This window comes from Coregonus clupeaformis, chromosome 28, assembly GCF_020615455.1.
Source record: "Coregonus clupeaformis isolate EN_2021a chromosome 28, ASM2061545v1, whole genome shotgun sequence".
Lineage (NCBI taxonomy): Eukaryota > Metazoa > Chordata > Actinopteri > Salmoniformes > Salmonidae > Coregonus > Coregonus clupeaformis.
The window spans coordinates 31502640-31524532 of NC_059219.1; the positions used below are offsets into that span (position 1 = coordinate 31502640).

Here is a 21893-nt window from a genome sequence, read left to right on the forward strand (position 1 = left end):
TCACACCTGCTGGTTATATGCCACTTTCCCAAGCAAATTAATATATTATTGTTGGCTAATATGGTGAATGAATGGAGGTCTATAGATCTGAATGATTTAGGAAACATGTATTACCATGTGGTGTGTCTGAATGAAGCAGCATGCTAAGAGTCGCTCATGGTATTTTAATGAACTGAATTGGATGACTTAATGCAAAAAACTCAAGCAAGTGTCCTTGTAATTTCCCCTCAAACCGACGTCAGTTATTTATTTTATCATTGACCATTTTTGGAATAAGGCAAACTGAAGGAACATAGTCTTCGGGAGTCGTTTCCCTTGTTATTCAAAGTGTTGGTCAGTTTGAGAGTCCACCCAAAAACGCATTCTATTGGATCTTCCCTGGCCTCGCATGACAAGCTGGAATGGGCAGTGCCATGGGCCTGTGAGTAACAGCTGAACACTTGTAAAGAAGACTGGGATCTGGACTGGCCACGGGGCTTGCGCTTTGAGAGCACAATACGTCTTCAAGCCACTCCGGGAGAGGGAGCCTGCAACAACGCTACACAATCAGCGCAGCCAAGGAGACTGGAGAAAAACTTTCCCCCAAATTCCCGACTCAGAGAGGGGAAGAAGCGCCAAACAAAAGCATTCTTAGCTTTCAGCAAAACAATAACTTTGGGAAAATCATTTACTTCAAATACAAATTCAAAGAGATAGGCGTAACGGAACGGGGTCTCCAGCAAGAATCCGCTACTTTTATTCAACATTCTGATTCTGAATACCTAAAAAACGGATTGAGTGCTGCAGCAACACTGAATGAAACAAAGCTGCTTCAAAAACAGAATGGAAACGAAAATGCGAATCACGTGGGCACTTCTTCCACTTGGTAAGTGTCCATTCTTTGTATTTTATTTATTTTATTTCACTTGATCAAAGTTGGTTTTATTTTTGGGGACCCACAAGACCCCATCACCATCTTTCCTTTATTTGAGCAATTTTTTTGAGGACATTCGATGATAGAATTTATAGGAGTATATCACATTTGGTATCATAATTTCTCAATTCATAATAAAAGACAAATAACTAAATAAAACAATGTTGATTATGAGAGGTGTCTGTATTTCTCCTCAGCAGCAGGTGCGCACATCAATAGCCTACAGTTGATGGTGCACTGAAGTTTGTAGCCTAATCTGTAAATCTGTAAAACAAAATGGAATGGAATTCTCATGTAAAATTAAATAGTTTTCGTTACATTCCGTCTAGCTGATTGACATATTGTCATTTGTTTCAGTCATCAGTGCTAAAAGAACATGTTGCTGGACAGTAATCCAAAGATACAAAAATATATTTCCTATTAAACCGTTATCTTATTAGCCCTCTATCCCACTAATAACAGTGAGAATCTATACCAGCTGCGCTTTCACAACATGCTGCTCTAATTTCGGTATCGAGGAGTGAGTGAGTGGGAGTTGCACTGTAAGTGCGAGGCAGAGACTGGCACCTGAGGGAGTGGCACCGGGGAGTCAGGGTCAGGGCTGGGGAGCTGAAACATCTGCCCCCTCTTCAAGCCCGGCGCGACCGGGTCCTCAGCCACCCCCTTTCCTCTCACACTGTGCTCAAGAGCCGGGAGGGAGACAACGTGAACTCATAATGAAGTGCCCCCGTGACCCGCTCGAGACGACCCTCATGCCTAATGGGGAGGCGGAGTGTTATTCTTTAATTACGCGCAGGTCGCACGTCTTGCCACTGTAAATTCATGAAAAGTAGAGGAGGCTTTTGTTTTTTTTGTCGCCGAGCAAAAACAGACTGGATGTTCACGGTCAGCTCTTTTTCCAAAACGTTATTAGACCACATAATGATTTAGGCCTAAAACTAATTTGACAAGCATTATTGCCAAGCATTTAGCCACTAATAAAAACAATGTCCTCCTTGGATACAAATCAACCTCCATTACCATTTGATAGAACACAAACCATTAATTTATTATGTATAATAAAACATTTTCAATCTGCAAAATACCCATAATGCTATTAAACGAGAAGGTCAAATATCCCCGACCATATCCTTCCAGAGCCTACCCCACACACACCACTTCCCTTTCATCCTCTATTTGGCATCATGGAGGTCATGTCATGTGTTTTCCTAACAGGTAAACCCAGCCAGGATCTCTGTTATGGTCGGGATGCGGCTTGGCACCCACGGTTTTCCTATGGGAGAGCGCTAGCGGAGAACAATAGATTGGAAAACCCTTTAACAACATCCCTGTTCCCAAGGAAGGTGTGGCCCCAGATTTCCTGAGAGGAGACGGCCATGAGCTCCCTCCTTCTCCCCACGCACCACACACACACAACCGGGTTCACTCAAATGCAAGGACAGTGAGATGGAGTCCTCACTCCTTCACTCCCCTGGAAATGTAGCTAATAAAACAGTGGGGAAACAGGACATTAAACAGGGCTGTGTGTATGAAATGACACCCTATTACCTCTACAGGGCACTACCTTTTGACCAGAGCCCTATGGGCCTGCAAAAGTAGTGCATTGTAATGTGGCCGTGGCCCATTACAGCGCTGGTCAAAAGTAGTGCACTATAAAGGGAATAGGGTGCCATTTCAGAGGCAGCCAGGGGATTTACATCCACTACCGACATTCAGGGGATTGGAGTTTTAACAGCAGTGTTGGGGAACAGTACAGGAGAGGGAGGCTTCCAGTTCCTCTAGGGAGTGAGTGCAGTAAAGCCTTGTGTTTCATCACTATCTGATAAAGCACCACCATACCCTCCACCTCTATAGCCTATACTCCTACATGTCCAGGCCAGGTGGACATTAAACAGGCCAGTGGCTGGCACCATCACAGACCTTCACTCAGCTCCCCTCTACCGCCTCTCTCTATCTATACAGTGAGGGAAAAAAGTATTTGATCCCCTGCTTACATTTACATTTTAGTCATTTAGCAGACGCTCTTATCCAGAGCGACTTACATGAGCAATTAGGTTTAAGTGCCTTGCTTAAGGGCACATCGACAGATTTTTCACCTAGTCGGCTCGGGGATTAGAACCAGCGACCTTTCGGTTACTGGCACAACGCTCTTACCCACTAAGCTACCTGCCACCCTGCTGATTTTGTATGTTTGCCCACTGACAAAGAAATGATCAGTCTATAATTTTAATGGTAGGTTTATTTGAACAGTGAGAGACAGAATAACAACAGAAAAATCCAGAAAAACGCATGTCAAAAATGTTATAAATTGATTTGCATTTTAATGAGGGAAATAAGTATTTAACCCCCTCTCAAACAGAAAGATTTCTGGCTCCCAGGTGTCTTTTATACAGGTAACGAGCTGAGATTAGGAGCACACTCTTAAAGGGAGTGCTCCTAATCTCAGCTTGTTACCTGTATAAAAGACACCTGTCCACAGAAGCAATCAATCAATCAATCAGATTCCAAACTCTCCACCATGGCCAAGACCAAAGAGCTCTCCAAGGATGTCAGGGACAAGATTGTAGACCTACACAAGGCTGGAATGGGCTACAAGACCATCGCCAAGCAGCTTGGTGAGAAGGTGACAACAGTTGGTACGATTATTCGCAAATGGAAGAAACACAAAATAACTGTCAAATCTTCCTCGGCCTGGGGTTCCATGCAAGATCTCACCTCGTGGAGTTGCAATGATCATGTGAACGGTGAGGAATCAGCCCAGAACTACACGGGAGGATCTTGTCAATGATCTCAAGGCAGCTGGGACCATAGTCACCAAGAAAACAATTGGTAACACACTACGCCGTGAAGGACTGAAATCCTGCAGCACCCGCAAGGTCCCCCTGCTCAAGAAAGCACATATACAGGCCCGTCTGAAGTTTGCCAATGAACATCTGAATGATTCAGAGGAGAACTGGGTGAAAGTGTTGTGGTCAGATGAGACCAAAATCGAGCTCTTTGGCATCAACTCAACTCGCCGTGTTTGGAGGAGGAGGAATGCTGCCTATGACCCCAAGAACACCATCCCCACCGTCAAACATGGAGGTGGAAACATTATGCTTTGGGGGTGTTTTTCTGCTAAGGGGACAGTACAACTTCACTGCATCAAAGGGACGATGGACGGGGCCATGTACCGTCAAATCTTGGGTGAGAACCTCCTTCCCTCAGCCAGGGCATTGAAAATGGGTCGTGGATGGGTATTCCAGCTTGACAATGACCCAAAACACACGGCCAAGGCAACAAAGGAGTGGCTCAAGAAGAAGCACATTAAGATCCTGGAGAGGCCTAACCAGTTTCCAGACCTTAATCCCATAGAAAATCTGTGGAGGGAGCTGAAGGTTCGAGTTGCCAAACGTCAGGCTCGAAACCTTAATGACTTGGAGAAGATCTGCAAAGAGGAGTGGGACAAAATCCCTCCTGAGATGTGTGCAAACCTGGTGGCCAACTACAAGAAACGTCTGACCTCTGTGATTGCCAACAAGGGTTTTGCCACCAAGTACTAAGTCATGTTTTGCAGAGGGGTCAAATACTTATTTCCCTCATTAAAATGCAAATCAATTTATAACATTTTTGACATGCGTTTTTCTGGATTTTGTTGTTGTTATTCTGTCTCTCACTGTTCAAATAAACCTACCATTAAAATTATAGACTGATCATGTCTTTGTCAGTGGGCAAACGTACAAAATCAGCAGGGGATCAAATACTTTTTTCCCTCGCTGTATATATATACAGGAACTCTCCTCACACTCCTTTCTCTCTGCCATGGCTGGGAACTCCCTTCTATTTCACCTCTAAGAAAACAGAGCACAAATGTTTCGTAATAAGAGTCAGTCAAACAAAACGTGTGTGTGTGTGTGTGTGTGTGTGTGTGTCAAAGAAGTGGTCTTAAGTGAAGTGCTGGAGACGACTATATCACTCCAAACTCCTCCATGTTGTCAACTGCTCCACACTGTTGTCTACCAACATTCCTTGCCTAATGTATTCACTGGCAATAGATTAATAGCATACTGCATTACTTACTGCACTGCTTAGGTTAGCTTAAAGCCAGCCAACACACAGGACTAAAGACAATAGACGGGTTGTTCCACGAAATGAGTTCCTTTGATATTTTAATTAGAAATGTGTTATATTAAAAGAGAACTTCCGGAAGATTTGCATACTTTTTACCCAGTAGTTCTGAAAGTAGCGCTCAAGAGCCAAAACGGGTCCCTGAAAATTGCGTACTACATCACATATGTGCAGTACGTCAACCCTGTTACTTTATTAGGCACTTAGTAGGCACTTCCTATAGATTATTTTTTATTTAACCTGTTGAGATGGGGAAACATGTTTTTTAATTAAGTTACTGTTCATGACAGAATGTTAGATTAGGTGAAATGAAACTTTTTTTCATTCACCAAGTTACACTACCCAAAAGGGACTAATTTCGTGGAACGACCCAGACCTCTATACACTAAAGTGCTGTAGAAGTGCTGGACTCTACCATAAGTGTAAGCCACAGCTCAACATAGACATAAACACACCAATCACCCTGGCATCACAGCAATAGGAATGTGGTTGTGTTTGGGTGTGTGGACCCGCTCCGTGTGGCAGTTAGATTTACACCATCAGACAGAGACCAACGCCCTTTTTCCACCCTCACTCTGCTCTACCCTACTCCCCCATTCCCACTTTCTCCCACCCTTTCTCTGCTCTCCCTTTTATTCATACAGTGTTTTTACATTCACAGCCCCTCTCCTCAATGGAGGAGCCTATTGGATAAGTACTGTGTAAAGACGGCCTCCCTCCTCCTCCTCCTCTCTTCCCCTCTTCCCTCCCCTTGTTCCAATTCTGAATTACCCCTCTCAATGGGACAACACCCCGGGAAGGCGGGGGACTACTGGGCTCCTAAAAAGCCTGGGCCGCAGCAGGGGGCCGGGGGTGAGGGAGTAACCCCCTCCTGGCAGAGCCACACGCGGTGCAAGCCGGGCTTTTGTGTGGGCCGTCACCCACCTAACAGGGTGGCTTTGTGTGTCCGGAGCTGGGGATGGATAGCTACATTTATTTATTTACTCTCCTCCCTCTGGCAGCGCATGGTGCATGTTCACGCTCAGACGCACATAAATCTGGCCTTATTATGGGATGGCCTGGCTGGCACACACACACAGGGACAGAGATGAACACACACACAGCTAGACAGGATCACATACCAATGCCAGTACACATGTGGACCGGCAGACACACACCCTTAGGACTCAGCATAAAGAAAGGCTCTTTTTCTATTTAAGATGTCCACTGCTGGTGCCCAGCCTGGTCGCCATAAGCCTGGTCTCCCCTCCCTCTTTCAGTAGTCTGTGTGGGGCCTAGGGCCCGGAGGTTATTTTTACAATATGGCTGGCAGGAAGGCAGGACAATTCAACAAGTCTCCACCCTCCAGGCCGATTGTCATTCTGCTTTAACTGTGTACAGATGGAGGCTCTCACGTTAAACAGGGTTTGACGCCCGCCGGGACCCAACAACAGGACCCCCTGTGGGGAGGGCAGGGGCGAGGGAGACACCCCTCTGACCCCATTACTGACTCGTTAGTCACAGTGGGACAGGCCAAGCCGTAACACTGTCACAGGCATGAGTTAGGAACACAAACACTGGTGAAGTTGGAGAACTCAGCCCTATGGTAAATGGCACTTATCATGATCTTGTTGCATCTTCAATATCGAAGTAATTGACTGTATTTTACTGGGTTTCTCTCTGTGTCTCAGTCAGTTAGTCTTGAGTCAGAGCAGGGTGTGTGTTTTATGCTTTCTGTGTTTAAGTCACGCACGCACATGTAAAGGACGTCACGCTGCTTGCTTAGCGAGTACCACTTCTTCCTGATTCAGCTCACACTTTGGCTCGAACCCACGACCTCTGCCTTGCTAGCACACGTGACCACCCTCCTGAAGCGTCTTACCAGTCGGCGCCACGCGAACATTTAGCTATTCAGTGGTGCAAGTGGGGAAACTTCAGACTAAGGAGGGAGTTTCACACATTTACATTTTTGTCATTTAGCAGATGCTCTTAACCAGAGCGAGTGCATAAATGTTTTTGTACTGGTACCCCGTGGGAATCGAACCCACAACCCTGGCGTTGCAAGCGCCATGCTCTACCAACAGAGCCACACGGGACACATCCCCATGTGCTACACACACACAGTGAGAGAGCAAAGAAGCCCGTATCTTATTGCATAACAGAGTCAACAGGAAGGACCCTGGGGTCAGTTCTCACACCCTCTGACTACCGTTTGGTCCTGAGAGGTTCCGGGGCAATGGGTCGCACCCCGTGGGAGAGAGACAGGCCACTGTAGGAGCAGACCCAACCGGACATAACCAGACCCAATGACCTAGCGATCCATCTTAATAATATACTGGTGGAGGAAGAGGCTAATAAGACCTTGCTGCAGGTCACTCTGTGTTGGCTTAGTTATGCTGTGTAGTCACAGACAGACATCCAGTACTCATGGGGATAGTCATGTAATCCTATTGTGGTATACAGGAACCTGCTCTGGTGTGCTCTATGAATTCCCTATTCACTACTAAGCATCATGGCTACTAGCTAGGGAGCCTGTTGCAGAGGAAAGAGAAGCTATGGAGATGGAACCCTCTGTCCCAATCTCCATATCTCCTGTCCCCCCCCCCCCCTCCTTTCTCTGGGAGGGGGATGGGGAGCATCTTCAGGAATGAGTGTTTTTGAGAGACTACAGGTGCTGTCTGTCTGTCTGTCTGTCTGTCTGTCTGTCTGTCTGTCTGTCTGTGTGTGTGTGTGTGTGTGTGTGTGTGTGTGTGTGTGTGGGTGGGTGGGTGGGTGGGTGGGGGTAGGAATGTCTCTGAGATAAAAACAGACCCAGCTAATAGTGGCAGGATCAGGGGTGCTGCTGTCACCCGTTAAGAAACAGACACCCGGGTGACAGGCGGGGTCAAAGAGGGTCACCCCAAAATATGACACCGCACCTAGAGGAAGTAGAGGAGGGGACATAGTGGAGCAGACAGATAGAGACACGTCTCACAACAACACGGATTCTCAGACGCAGAACACGCGTGCCAAAACTGTGTGGAAATCACAGGAGCAGTTCACCAGTCCCAGGTCAAATACATACTGTACACCGAATATCTGCATCAGATACAGATGCTTATGACAGTCCACTCCCAAGACATTGCATAGTGTATGTCAGAAATGAACTGTATCACTCCTGACTTACACATTTTCAAAAGCTGTCTAAAAATGTACAGTGAGGGAAAAAAGTATTTGATCCCCTGCTGATTTTGTAGGTTTGCCCACTGACAAAGACATGATCAGTCTATAATTTTAATGGTAGGTTTATTTGAACAGTGAGAGACAGAATAACAACAACAAAATCCAGAAAAACACATGTCAAAAATGTTATTAATTGATTTGCATTTTAATGAGGGAAATAAGTATTTGACCCCTCTGCAAAACATGACTTAGTGCTTGGTGGCAAAACCCTTGTTGGCAATCACAGAGGTCAGACGTTTCTTGTAGTTGGCCACCAGGTTTGCACACATCTCAGGAGGGATTTTGTCCCACTCCTCTTTGCAGATCTTCTCCAAGTCATTAAGGTTTCGAGCCTGACGTTTGGCAACTCAAACCTTCAGCTCCCTCCACAGATGTTCTATGGGAATAAGGTCTGGAGACTGGCTAGGCCACTCCAGGACCTTAATGTGCTTCTTCTTGAGCCACTCCTTTGCTGCCTTGGCCGTGTGTTTTGGGTCATTGTCATGCTAGAATACCCATCCACGACCCATTTTCAATGCCCTGGCTGAGGGAAGGAGGTTCTCATCCAAGATTTGATGGTACATGGCCCTGTCCATCGTCCCTTTGATGCGGTGAAGTTGTCCTATCCCCTTAGCAGAAAAACACCCCCAAATCATAATGTTTCCACCTCCATGTTCGACGGTGGGGATGGTGTTCTTGGGGTCATAGGCCGCATTCCTCCTCCTCCAAACACGGCAAGTTGAGTTGATGCCAAAGAGCTCGATTTTGGTCTCATCTGACCACAACACTTTCAACCAGTTCTCCTCTGAATCATTCAGATGTTCATTGGCGAACTTCAGACAGCCCTGTATATGTGCTTTCTTGAGCAGGGGGACCTTGCGGGCGCTGCAGGATTTCAGTCCTTCACGGCGTAGTGTGTTACCAATTGTTTTCTTGGTGACTATGGTCCCAGCTGCCTTGAGATCATTGACAAGATCCTCCCGTGTAGTTCTGGGCTGATTCCTCACCGTTCTCATGATCATTGCAACTCCACGAGGTGAGATCTTGCATGGAGCCCCAGGCCGAGGGAGATTGACAGTTCTTTTGTGTTTCTTCCATTTGCGAATAATCACACCAACTGTTGTCACCTTCTCACCAAGCTGCTTGGCGATGGTCTTGTAGCCCATTCCAGCCTCGTAGGTCTACAATCTTGTCCCTGATATCCTTGGAGTGCTCTTTGGTCTTGGTCATGGTGGAGAGTTTGGAATCGGATTGATTGATTGCTTCTGTGGACAGGTGTCTTTTATACAGGTAACAAGCTGAGATTAGGAGCACTCCCTTTAAGAGTGTGCTCCTAATCTCAGCTCGTTACCTGTATAAAAGACACCTGGGAGCCAGAAATCTTTCTGATTGAAAGGGGGTCAAATAATTATTTCCCTCATTAAAATGCTAATCAATTTATAACATTTTTGACATGCGTTTTTCTGGATTTTATTGTTGTTATTCTGTCTCTCACTGTTCAAATAAACCTACCATTAAAATTATAGACTGATTATTTCTTTGTCAGTGGGCAAACGTACAAAATAAACAGGGGATCAAATACTTTTTTCCCTCACTGTAGCAGAGAAATACTGTCTGTAAAACACATTTTTTCATTGTCATTCAGTCCTGCTGGGATACTTCCACCTGTTAGACTACAATGCTGAAGCAGGCTCCTTTCTCGAGCTACCCAGCCTAGACGTAACATAGTAAATGTAAATCCGGGACACTGAAATTAGTCTGATATGTTACGTTTGGTATGGTTACATAAGAGAGAAGGTTACTTAAGGCAAAAACGAGCGGAGGGTGGTTGGTCATTTTAGCAAATGTTCAACTACTTACTACTTTTTAGCTACTTTGCAACTAATTTACTTAGCATGTTAGATAACCCTGCCCCTAACCCTTTTAGCTAACTTTTCCCCTAACCCTAACCTTAACCCTTAGCCTAGCTAACATTAGCCATCTAGGTAACGTTAGTGTTAGCCACTTAGTCACCTAGCTAACATTGCCACAACAAATTAGAATTCATAGCATCTGATAAATTTTTGTAAATTCGTAACATATTGTACATTTAGCCAATTCGTACATATTGTACATTTTGCAAATTCGTAACATATACGAATCGTAATTCGTAACATATCATAATAAATGGATGTCTTGGATTTACGTAAAGAATAATATGAAATGCTCTGAGACCAGGTTGAGCCACCAGGGGCATTACCAATGCTGAAGCAGCCCCCTTTCACTAGCTACTAGGGGGCATTACCAATGCTGAAGCAGCCCCCTTTCACTAGCTACTAGGGGACATTACCAATGCTGAAGCAGCCCCGTTTCACTAGCTACCAGGGGACATTACCAATGCTGAAGCAGCCCCCTTTCACTAGCTACTAGGGGACATTACCATTGCTGAAGCAACCTCCTTTCACTAGCTACCAGGGGACATTACCAATGCTGAAACAGCATCCTTTCACTAGCTACCAGGTGACATTACCAATGCTGAAGCAGCCCCCTTTCACTAGCTGCCAGGGGACATTAACAGGAGTGTAAAAAAACAGGCTGGGCCCCGGGGGGAGGGTTCAGGGTTTCGCCCTCCTATAGAGCTATCTGTGTCTATGGGTTCCCTCCTCATAGTGACTACTAAGCTGCTTAATGGGGCCTGATATAAAGTGGTGTGTCTGCAGTTTGGGATGACAGCCACAGTTTAGGCTGCCTGTCAAAGAGAAGAGATGGAGACAACAAGGTTTTACCTCTCCCCATCCTCCACAACCTCTCTAAAACAACCTCTTATCAGACACTCCTGACATGGTCTGACAATGTCCTCATTGCCCCCGACAACCCCTATTAATCACATGACAACCCACATGTCTGGAGATACATCTTTACATCCTGGGTGAGCATCTTTTTAACAGGCTGGCCAATCAGAAGGGGGCTCTACTCAATAACACACATATAATACAATGATTATTAGTGTGAAAAGATGTATTGATATGGAGATTGACAATCCAGTTGGAATGTTGTAAGGGTGATTCAAGCAGTATAGAAACCTTGTTATGAGGTTTGATTGAATAGATTTGAATAGAGCCCCCACATCTCTTTATTCTACAGTGCACATGTGGAGTGGGAGGTGAGAGTTTGTGTATGGTCTATGTGTGGGTGTGTACGTATAGTATGTCCACTATATGTACTGTAGGCTTGTGTTTGTGCATGTAACCTTGGGAGGAGTATCCTATTATTGAACACTGTTTAAAAAACAATGTCTTCCTGTGTATATGAATTTAGAGCTGCACGATATCAGCCCAAAAATCGAATAGTCATTTTATAAAACCAAATATTGCGGTTTGACTTGCAATATACAGGTAACTGCCAAAATAAAGGAAACACCAAAATAAAGTGTCTTAATAAGGTGTTGGGCCACCACGAGTCAGAACAGCTTCAATGCGCCTTGGTATATATTCTACAAGTGTCTGGAACTCTATTGGAGGGATGCAACACCATTCTTCCACAAGAAATGTCATAATTTGGTGTTTTGTTGATGGTGGTGGAACACACTCTCAGGCGCCGCTCCAGAATCTCCCATAAGTGTTTAATTGGGTTGAGATCTGGTGATTGAGAGACACACACACATCCTTTAACCCCCTATGCAACTTTGAGACCCCTCTTTCAAAGTCACATATCTCTTCTTCTAACCATGGTAGCCAAAATAATGGGCAACTGGGCATTTTTATACATTCCCCCAAAGACTGTATTATATTGACAAGATATTCGAGTGACCGCTCTAACAATGGAAATACATGTTCCCAAAGATAAAAGGCAGGCAGGAGGAGGTGAGATCAGGTGGGACCATTCTAGCCAATGAGAGGGCAGATACGCATGTGAAAAACAGGCCATAGAGATAGAGGACTAATCTTTGTATCTGTGCAATTATAGGTGTCTGTGACAGCATGGGCAGCGCCATTGAGGCTATCTCCATTTTAAAGTAGTCAACTTCTTCATTGGCTGATTGCTCCCAACTCATAGGAATCCCCATCCAGTTGACTACTTTAAAATGGTGGAAGCCCTCAATGGCAATGTCCATGCTAATACAGGTTATATCCATGAGGAGTCCTCCATCTACAGAGCATTTGGAAAGTGTTCAGACCCCTTTCCACATTTTGTTACATTACAGCCTTATTCTAAAATGGATTACATTGTTTTGTTCCCTCATCAATCTACACACAATACCCCATAATGACAAAGCAAAGACAGGTTTTTAGAAATGTTTAGAAATGTATATTTAAAAAAAACCCCGGATATATCACATTTACATAAGTATTCAGACCCTTTACTCAGTACTTTGTTGAAGCACCTTTGGAAGCAAGAATGGGTATGATGCTACAAGCTTGGCACACCTGTATTTGGGGAGTTTCTCCCATTCTTCTCTGCAGATCCTCTCAAGCTCTGTCAGGTTAGATGGGGAGCGTCGCTGCACAGCTATTTTCAGGTCTCTCCAGAGATGTTCGATCGGGTTCAAGTCCAGGCTTTGGCTGGACCACTCAAGGACATTCAGAGACTTGTCCCGAAGCCAATCCTGCGTTGTCTTGGCTATGTGCTTAGGGTCGTTGTCCTGTTGGAAGGTGAACCATCGCCCCAGTCTGAGGTCCTGAGGGCTCTGGAGCAGATTTTCATCAAAGATCTCTCTGTACTTTGCTCCGTTCATCTTTCCCTCAATCCTGACTAGTCTCCAAGTCCCTGCCGCTGAAAAACATCCCCACAGCATGCAGCTGCCACCACGCTTCACCGTAGGGATGGTGCCAGGTTTCCTCCAAAAGTGACACTTGGCATTCAGGCCAAAGAGTTCAATCATGGTTTCATCAGACCAGCAAATTGTGTTTCTCATGGTCTGAGAGTCCTTTAGGGGGCTGCCATGTGCCATTTAATGAGGAGTGGCTTCCGTCTGGCCTGATTGGTGGAGTGCTGCAGAGATGGTTGTCCTTCTGGAAGGTTCTCCCATCTCCACAGAGGAACTCTGGAGCTCTTTCAGTGAACATCAGGTGCTTGGTCACCTCCCTTACCAAGGCCCTTCTCCCCCGATTGCTCAGTTTGGCCGGGCGTCCAGCTCTAGGAAGAGTCTTGATGGTTCCAAACTTCTTCCATTTAAGAATGATGGAGGCCACTGTGTGCTTGGGGACCTTCAATGCTGCAGACATTTTTTGGTACCCTTCCCCAGATCTGTGCCTCGACACAATCCTGTCTCGGAGCTCTACGGACAATTCCTTCGACCTCATGGCTTGGTTTTTGTTCTGACATGCACTGTCAACTGTGGGACCTTATATAGACAGGTGTGTGCCTTTCCAAATCATGTTCAATCAATTGAATTTACCACAGGTGGACTCTAATCAAGTTGTAGAAACATCTCAAGGATGATCAATGGAAACAGGACGCACCTGAGCTCAATTTAGATTCTTATAGCAAAGGGTCTGAATTCTTATGTAAATGTTTTTTATTTGTAATACATTTGCAAAAATGTCTAAAAACCTGTTTTCGGTTTGTCATTATGGGGTATTGTGTGTAGATTGATGAGGGGAAAAAAAGAATTTAATCAATTTTAGAATAATGCTGTAACGTAACAAAATGTGGAAAAGGGGAAGGGTCTGAATACTTTCCAAATGCACTTTCTCTATGACAACAGGCACAACTCCGATATAGCCGTTTTTGGGTCAGTTGCCGAAATGCCACATGTGTCCACTTATATCAGTGCATTCATAACAACCTAACCATTACAAAACTTCTCTTCGATCAAATAAGCCTCAGGTAGCACATTAGCAATTCCATTTCTTGTTGACCAAATTCGACACGCTCTCATTGACCTCCATACAAAAATTACTCACTTCGTGGGCTTATTTTCATGGACAGATTTTGGGTGTAGTAAAACCTCTCACTTCATCTCTTATGATGGGATGTTAATTGCTTAATTAACTCAGGAACCACACCTGTGTAGAAGCACCTGCTTTAAATATACTTTGTATCTGTCATTTACTCAAGTGTTTACTTTATTTAGTCAGTTACCTGTAGATCAAAACGCTTGGGTGAACTGTTGGAATCCTAGAAATATAATGATTTATATTAAAAAGCAAAGTGGCATCGTTCTTGTTTGGAACAATCTGTTGACTGCATTTGGCCTAACAGAACAGCATGCAAACTTATAGTGAATCTAAAGAGGAGGAGGAACTGCGATGCTTGATTGGGCGGGGCTTGTCTGTGTGGGAAGCAGCCACAAATAAACTATAAAAACGGATGTTATACACGGCTGAACAGTGTTTCAAAATATTGCAAGTGATATGAATCTCAGCAACATGGATATTGCACGACAATATTGGGATTTCGATGTGAATTCGATTAATTATGCAGCCCTATATGAATTGACAGCATATGTAGCCTTTGAAATGTATGCTATTTACAGTACAGTGTGTTGGTAATGTAGGTACACATCCTTATATATGAACATGTGAGATAAGAGAGGTATGAGTGTGTTTACTGTGTGACTGTGCACCCACGTATGTGCGTGACTGAGCATGAGTAAGCAAGTAGTAGTCCTAATGCTATGGCGGTACGTGTGTGTGTGGTTCGAGGGAGGGGGATCCTATAGAAGCCATTGTTCTAAATCCCTAGGGTCCCAGCCTTAGAACGTGGTCCAGGATTGTTCATGGTGCGCTGGGGCAAGCCCATAGGTTGGGTGTGGTACTTCCTAGGTTATTGTGTGGAGCATCCTGTCCTGTTCACTATAAATAGAGAAACATAGCGAGATCAAACCACTACTACTCTAAAGCTGTCTGGAGAGAAGGAAATAAAACACAGCAGGTTTACACAGAGTTCACCACAGAGGCTCCTCAATATCTCATCGCTGATATTCTCTTGGAAATACAAGCTATTTATAAAACTGAGTGCAACCCACAGGGATGATGGACCAAGTTCTAGAGACTGCATTATTTCCATTTAAGTTGAGCCAAGTAGATTTTATTTAGTTAGGCCTATGTAATATTTGTTTTAGATTAAACAGTTAATGCTGTTTTGTGTTTGTTCACTCCAGGTCTTCTACTTCACTGTACTCATGCTGATCCAACAGAACCATCTTCTGCCTCTTCATTAACCGTGACGACCACCTCCCCAAACACCCCTGTAGCCTCTAACAACACCACAATCATGACAGCCGGCGCCGCAGCCACCACCCCACCAGCCCTAAATGTCCCCATAACAGCCCCTAAAGACCCCACAACCACGATAGCCGGCGCCACAGCCACCACCACACCAGCCCCCAATGTCCCCATAACAGCCCCTAAAGACCCCACAACCACGATAGCCGGCGCCACAGCCACCACCACACCAGCCCCCAATGTTCCCATAACAGCCCCTAAAGACCCCACAACCACGATAGCCGGCGCCACAGCCACCACCACACCAGCCCCCAATGTCTCCATAACAGCCCCTAAAGACCCCAAAACCACGATAGCCGGCGCCACAGCCACCACCACACCAGCCCCCAATGTTCCCATAACAGCCCCTAAAGACCCCACAACCACGATAGCCGGCGCCACAGCCACCACCACACCAGCCCCCAATGTCCCCATAACAACCCCTAAAGACCCCACAACCACGATAGCCGGCGCCACAGCCACCACCCCACCAGCCCCCAATGTCCCCATAACAGCCCCTAAAGACCCCACAACCACGATAGCCGGCGCCACAGCCACCACCCCACCAGCCCCCAATGTCCCCATAACAGCCCCTAAAGACCCCACAACCACGACTGCCGGGGGAAGCACCCCTATGGCTGCTGCTGGAACGGGGGCCTCCGGCTCCTCAGGAACCCCCACTCAGACCCCCCCGGACTCCACTGCAGGTGAGGGTCTCTACCTCCACCACCATTTCACCTCAAAACACATATCACTCACCCAGCATAGAGTTTGGCTGTAGTCTCAAAGAAATTAGACTCAAAACCCTAAAAGCTGGACAGTTATTATCACATGCAACTCATACATGTTCATATGTGGTCATGTGTGATTACATGATGAAATTGAGAGAAAATTCAACTGACAAAATTGTCCATTCTCTCATTTATGCTTCTTGAACCCCATGGTCAGGGTCCTCTCCCTCCCATCCCCCCAACACATCCAGCCCTGTGGGTTCAGGAAGCAGTTTTGCTACCGCCACGACCAGCACACAGGGAGGGATGGTGTCTACAACCACGGCTGAGACTACAACAACAACAACCACAACTCCTCCCAGGAGCTTTACTGTATGACAGAAAGAGTTTTCCATAAAAAGACTTGTCAGCCTGATTCAAAACAATCTTCTGAATCATAACGCACACAAATATGACCTTAACTTTGTGTTTGTTTCTGCTTTTTACAGTTTAGCATGTCCAAAAGAAATGTAGAGGTAAGGGTTTCTCCTTTCTACGGTCCTCCTAGATTTGATTACAAGTTTAGGTCTGCTTTTACATTCAGTGTCAAATGACAAATGTAATGACAAATCCTCAGCTGCAGTTAGATCCATCTTACAGAGCGGGTCACAAAGACCAGGACGGTGAAAGACTGCTCAGACCTCTACCCTTCCCCTGGTCCTATAGATGGGTTAGCTGACAACGTCGCGAAAACAATGTGCACACTTCAATGGGGCAGAAATCTGTGTGTTGTTGTGATTCTTGATGGCCAGATGACTAGTAACAATGACAAGAAGCTGCCATGTGGGGAATCGTAGGTGGCTCATTTGAGCTCGTATCTTGTTATTGATACCATGTCTCTGTTTTGAGGTGTTTTGACTGATATAATTTCTACACTAATATGGCAAAAATTCACTAGCTAGCTAACCAACAACTAACAATATATTTGAGAGACAACAAGTGCTCATTGGGCAAATATATTTATGTTTTCAATAAACATTGGAGACGAAATATAGTTGACATGTTGTCAACAATCTAAGATAACCCCGTCTGTTTTGCCACATAGTTGCGAATGCGTCGGTTTTGTTGCTAAACAACCAACCGGTCTATTCTCAACACAGAGCGACACTCTTCTCTGTTTCCAAAGCCAGGACAGGAAGTAGTGGAAGTAGTGCATCATGGTATAAAAAAGGATTCTGCAAGCATTGGGTAGAAAAAGTCTCTTAGTGGGAAACCTGCTTTCCCACACCTCTCTCGCGTTCTCCCTCACTCTCATTCTCCCCTCGCTTTCTGACTATGAACAGCTGCTCTGCTTCAGAAAGGCCAAGAATAACTGACACCTCACTGCACCGGAAACGCTGACGTCCCTCCTTTGACCTTTCCCTCAACTCACCACAACCAGCATTGTAGTGATTGCTGTAATGATGTCATGGTGAAATGACATCAGTTCAGCAATTGCCACTCTCGTTAGATAGATTGAGATTCACTAAACAAGGCATGTTGATTGTTTTTTGTCCTGTTCATAAACTATGGAAACATTTGTTGCAACCGACTAGAAAAAGTTGAAAACTAATGAAAGGCTTGATGGAGTCTTAAAAACGTGTTTGTTTTCTCTGATCAGAATCATGAGAGGAAGGACCTGGAGACGCTATGTCGACAGCTGATGTCTCAGATGCACGATGCTAACTGTACTCTGAATGTGAGGGAGAACAACGGACACACTACCGTTGATAGCGTAGTAATGACCGGCAAAGGTATGTACACTACCCAGTACCCACCATTCAGACGCTTCCAAGGTAATTCAATCGATCACACCTAACGCACCCAATTTCCTAATGCTAGTCTTGGATGTAAGAGTTGTGTTTTTAAAGACAGACTATTTGAGAGGGTTTGAGCCAATTGCTGTCAAGGTCAAGTACCAGAAGTGAACTGTTGTAAATGAAAGTTTACTTTAATTTTTTTCAGTGGACAACTCTGTCGTCCAGCAATACTACGAGGAAATCACCAGAGTAAGTCTAATTAACATTGTGAACTACATATCTCCCTGAATGTCATCCTAAGCTGGTTAATGGAGAAAATGTAAAAGGTTGTATTTGGAGGGAGGCGTGTCAACAGAGTGGATCTTTATTTACCTCTTCCTCTGTTCTGTCAGAAACCAAGTGACAACATGACCCTGATTGCCATCTTGGCGTCCTGCGGAGCTCTGCTGGCCATGATTGTAGGCTTTGCCATCTACGCCTCATACCACCGCAAGTCCTATCGGAAGAACCACCAAGTAAACAGTTAGAAAATCAAACCCGAAAATCAAACTACTCTACAATCAATAATGTCTGTCTGTGCCATGTCCACATTCTTCCTAATGTACTTACTAAACATAGTTGAACTATTCTTTCGGAGGGTCCTCAACGAAATCTCCCCTTACAGTGCATTCGGAAAGTATTCAGACCCCTCGACTTTTCCTACATTTTGTTACATTACATCCTTATTCTAAAATGGATTAAATTGTTTTTTTTACAAACATTTTTTTTTTGAAATATCACATTTACATAAGTATTCAGACCCTTTACTCAGTACTTTGTTGAAGCACCTTTGGCAGCGATTACAGCCTTGAGTCTTCTTAGGTATGACGCTACAAGCTTGGCACACCTGTATTTGGGGAGTGTCTCCCATTCTTCTCTGCATATCCTCTCAAGCTCTGTCAGGTTGGATGGGGAGTGTTGCTGCACAGCTATTTTCAGGTCTCTCCAGAGATGTTTGATTGGGTTCAAGTCCGGGCTCTGGCTGGGCCACTCAAGGACATTCAGAGACTTGTCCCGAAGCCACTCCTGGCTGTTTGCTTAGGGTCGTTGTCCTGTTGGAAGGTGAACCTTCGCCCCAGTCTGAGATCCTGAGCGCTCTGGAGCAGGTTTTCATCAAGGACCTCTCTGTACTTTGCTCCGTTCATCTTTCCCTCGATCCTGACAAGTCTCCCTGCTGGTGAAAAACATACCCACAGCATGATGCTGCCTCCACCATGCTTCACCGTAGGGATAGTGCCAGGTTTCCTCCAGACATGACGCTTGGCATTGACGCTTGGTTTCATCAGACCAGAGAATATTGTTTTTCATGGTCTGAGTCCTTTATGTGCCCTTTGGCAAATCCAAGCGGGCTGTCATGAGCCTTTTTCTGAGGAGTGGCTTCCGTCTGGCCACTCTACCATAAAGGCCTGATTGGTGGAGTGCTGCAGAGATGGTTGTCCTTCTGGAGGGTTCTCCCATCTCCACAGAGGAACTCTGTAGCTCTGTGTGACCATCGGGTTCTTGGTCACCTCCCTGACCAAGGCCCTTCTCCCCCGATTACTCAGTTTGGCCGGGCAGCCAGCTCTAGGTAGACTCTTGGTGGTTCCAAACTTCTTCCATTTAAGAATGATGGGGGTCACTGTGTTCTTGAGGACCTTCAATGCTGCAGACATTTTTTGGTACCCTTCCCCAGATCTGTGCCTCAACACAATCCTGTCTCGGAGCTCTACGGACAATTCCTTCGACCTCATGGCTTGGTTTTTGCTCTGACATGCACTGTCAACTGTGGGACCTTATATAGACAGGTGTGTGCCTTTCATGTCCAATGAATTGAATTTACCCCAGGTGGACTCCAATCAAGTTGTAGAAATATCTCAAGGATGATCAATGGAAACAGGATGCACCGGAGCTCAATTTCGAGTCTCATTTCAAAGGGTCTGAATACTTATGTAAATAAGGTATCTTTTTTATTTTTAATACATTTGCAAAAATTTCTAAAATCCTGTTTTCGCTTTGTCATTATGGGGTTTAAAAAATATATATTTTAGAATAAGTCTAACGTCACAAAATGTGGAAAAGGTCAAGGGGTCTGAATACTTTCCGAATGCACTGTATCTTCTCTCAACAGCAACACCTGACAGAGGAGCTGCAGACAGTGGAGACCGGTTACCATGACAACCCCACGTTGGAGGTGATGGAGGTGCCACCGGAGATGCAGGAGAAGAAGGTGGCCCTGAATGGAGAGTTCAACGACAGCTGGATTGTCCCCATCGACAACCTGCTCAAAATGGACATGCCAGACGAGGAGGACACTCACCTGTAGAGGGGGCTGGAACAGACAGGGGTGCTACTATATTCCCTCGACCAACTGACTCTCCCTTCCCTGCACCGTTACAAGGGCCCTGTTTAGTAGATAGTTCTAGCTCCAAACTTTGCAGGTAGAAATGTATTGTATATAGAATGTATACAACTTTAAATAATGGGATTTGAGAATTGCAGAATTGTGACAGTTCTATGCAATGCATTTCTGCAACACTTTGAATGTTCCCCATTGAACCAGCCCCAAGGCAATGACACACAGACGGCACCTGATAAACCTGGGGAAAAAAACACCCAGAGGATGACAAAACAGGTTATGGAAACCCACGCGGTCTAAACGGGTGTCAGAGTCCCATCGCTGTGGCCATGGAAAAGAAACAGGCCATTTTGTGGATACTGCACCAATCACCATTGTGCCTAGTTTTAGGACATATTAAATATTTGGGAATTGTAACTCTAACATACACAATCCAATTTTAAGAGCCATTTTTGAGTGTTTTTTTTGTTTGAGATACTTTATGTACTGCTACATAGTTATTGATTTAATTGGGAAAAACAAACACTCAAACCACCAAGATTTTAGGGTGGAGTTCATGAAGTGATTAACTAAAATCTGCATGTTCTTTATGCTGTAATCAATGTAATCATCCAAAAGTGCATTGAATTGTACACTTGAGCACCTGTATATAGTATTTTCTTATATTTTCAGAGAAAATGGAGGAAGCTGAAACGTTATAAACTGTAACACTACATGCCTTTATGGTTAAATCTCAATAGTATAGATTTAGAGAAAATGACCTCAGGATTAAGTGTAATAATCATCCTGGTGAATGAATTAAACTACTAGTGAATCTCAGCTCTGAACACTGGTTTAACTGAGCAACGTGAACCACACTAATGAAACAATGGTGTCCATGGAGACACTGCTGAGACGAGAGCTTCTACAGATATGAAGGGAAAATCAACACTGTGTAAATAGTCGATTGAAAGTTCTAAAGATTTTCTGGACATACAGTGCATTCGGAAAGTATTCAGACCCCTTGACTTTTTCCACATTTTGTTACATTAAAGCCTTATTCAAAACATTTAAATAAATAATTACATTTACATAAGTATTCAGACCCTTCACTCAGTACTTTGTTGAAGCACCTTTGGCAGCAATTACAGCCTTGAGTCTTCTTGGGTATGACGCTACAAGCTTGGCACACCTGTATTTGGGGAGTTTCCCCATTCTTCTCTGCAGATCCTCTCAAGCTCTGTCAGGTTGAATGGGGAAAGTCACTGCTCAGCTATTTTCAGGTCTCTCCAGAGATCAAATCATGTCTAATCAATTGAATTTACCACAAGTGGACTCCAGTCAAGTTGTAGAAACATCTCAAGGATGATCAATGGAAACAGGATGCACCTGAGCTCAATTTTGAGTCTCATAGCAAAGGGTCTGAATACTTATGTAAATAAGGTATGTTTTTTTATTTTTAATAAATTAGCAAAAATGTCTAAAAACCTGTTTTCGCTTTGTCATTATGGGGAATTGTGTGTAGATTGATGAGGAATTGTTTTTATTTAATCAATTTTAGAATAAGGCTGTAACATAAAATGTGGAAAAAGTCAAAGGGTCTGAATCCTTTCCGAATATACTGTAGATTAAGCCTAGCCTTGG

At 44.7% G+C, this 21893-nt stretch overlaps 1 protein-coding gene across 1 annotated transcript; it reads left to right on the forward strand.

Annotated features, from left to right (window-relative positions):
- The first annotated feature begins 4 nt into the window (after window positions 1–4).
- LOC121543557 (podocalyxin) lies at window positions 5–21312 on the forward strand. The gene is made up of 8 exons (XM_041853516.2): window positions 5–865; window positions 15285–16094; window positions 16336–16490; window positions 16607–16633; window positions 17758–17890; window positions 18102–18145; window positions 18289–18411; window positions 20043–21312. Exons 1-8 carry the CDS (start codon window positions 796–798, stop codon window positions 20235–20237), a joined length of 1557 nt encoding a protein of 518 aa, XP_041709450.2. The 5' UTR covers window positions 5–795; the 3' UTR covers window positions 20238–21312.
- Window positions 21313–21893: the final 581 nt, after the last annotated feature.

What these genes read in the sequence shown, in the direction of transcription:
- LOC121543557 (XM_041853516.2), top strand. Translation starts at nt 796, where the DNA reads ATGAAACAAAGCTGCTTCAAAAACAGAATGGAAACGAAAATGCGAATC. An exon ending in CTCCTCCCAGGAGCTTTACT is followed by an intron (nt 16,491 to 16,606) that starts GTATGACAGAAA and finishes TGCTTTTTACAG; the next exon opens with TTTAGCATGTCCAAAAGAAA. An exon ending in CGTAGTAATGACCGGCAAAG is followed by an intron (nt 17,891 to 18,101) that starts GTATGTACACTA and finishes AATTTTTTTCAG; the next exon opens with TGGACAACTCTGTCGTCCAG.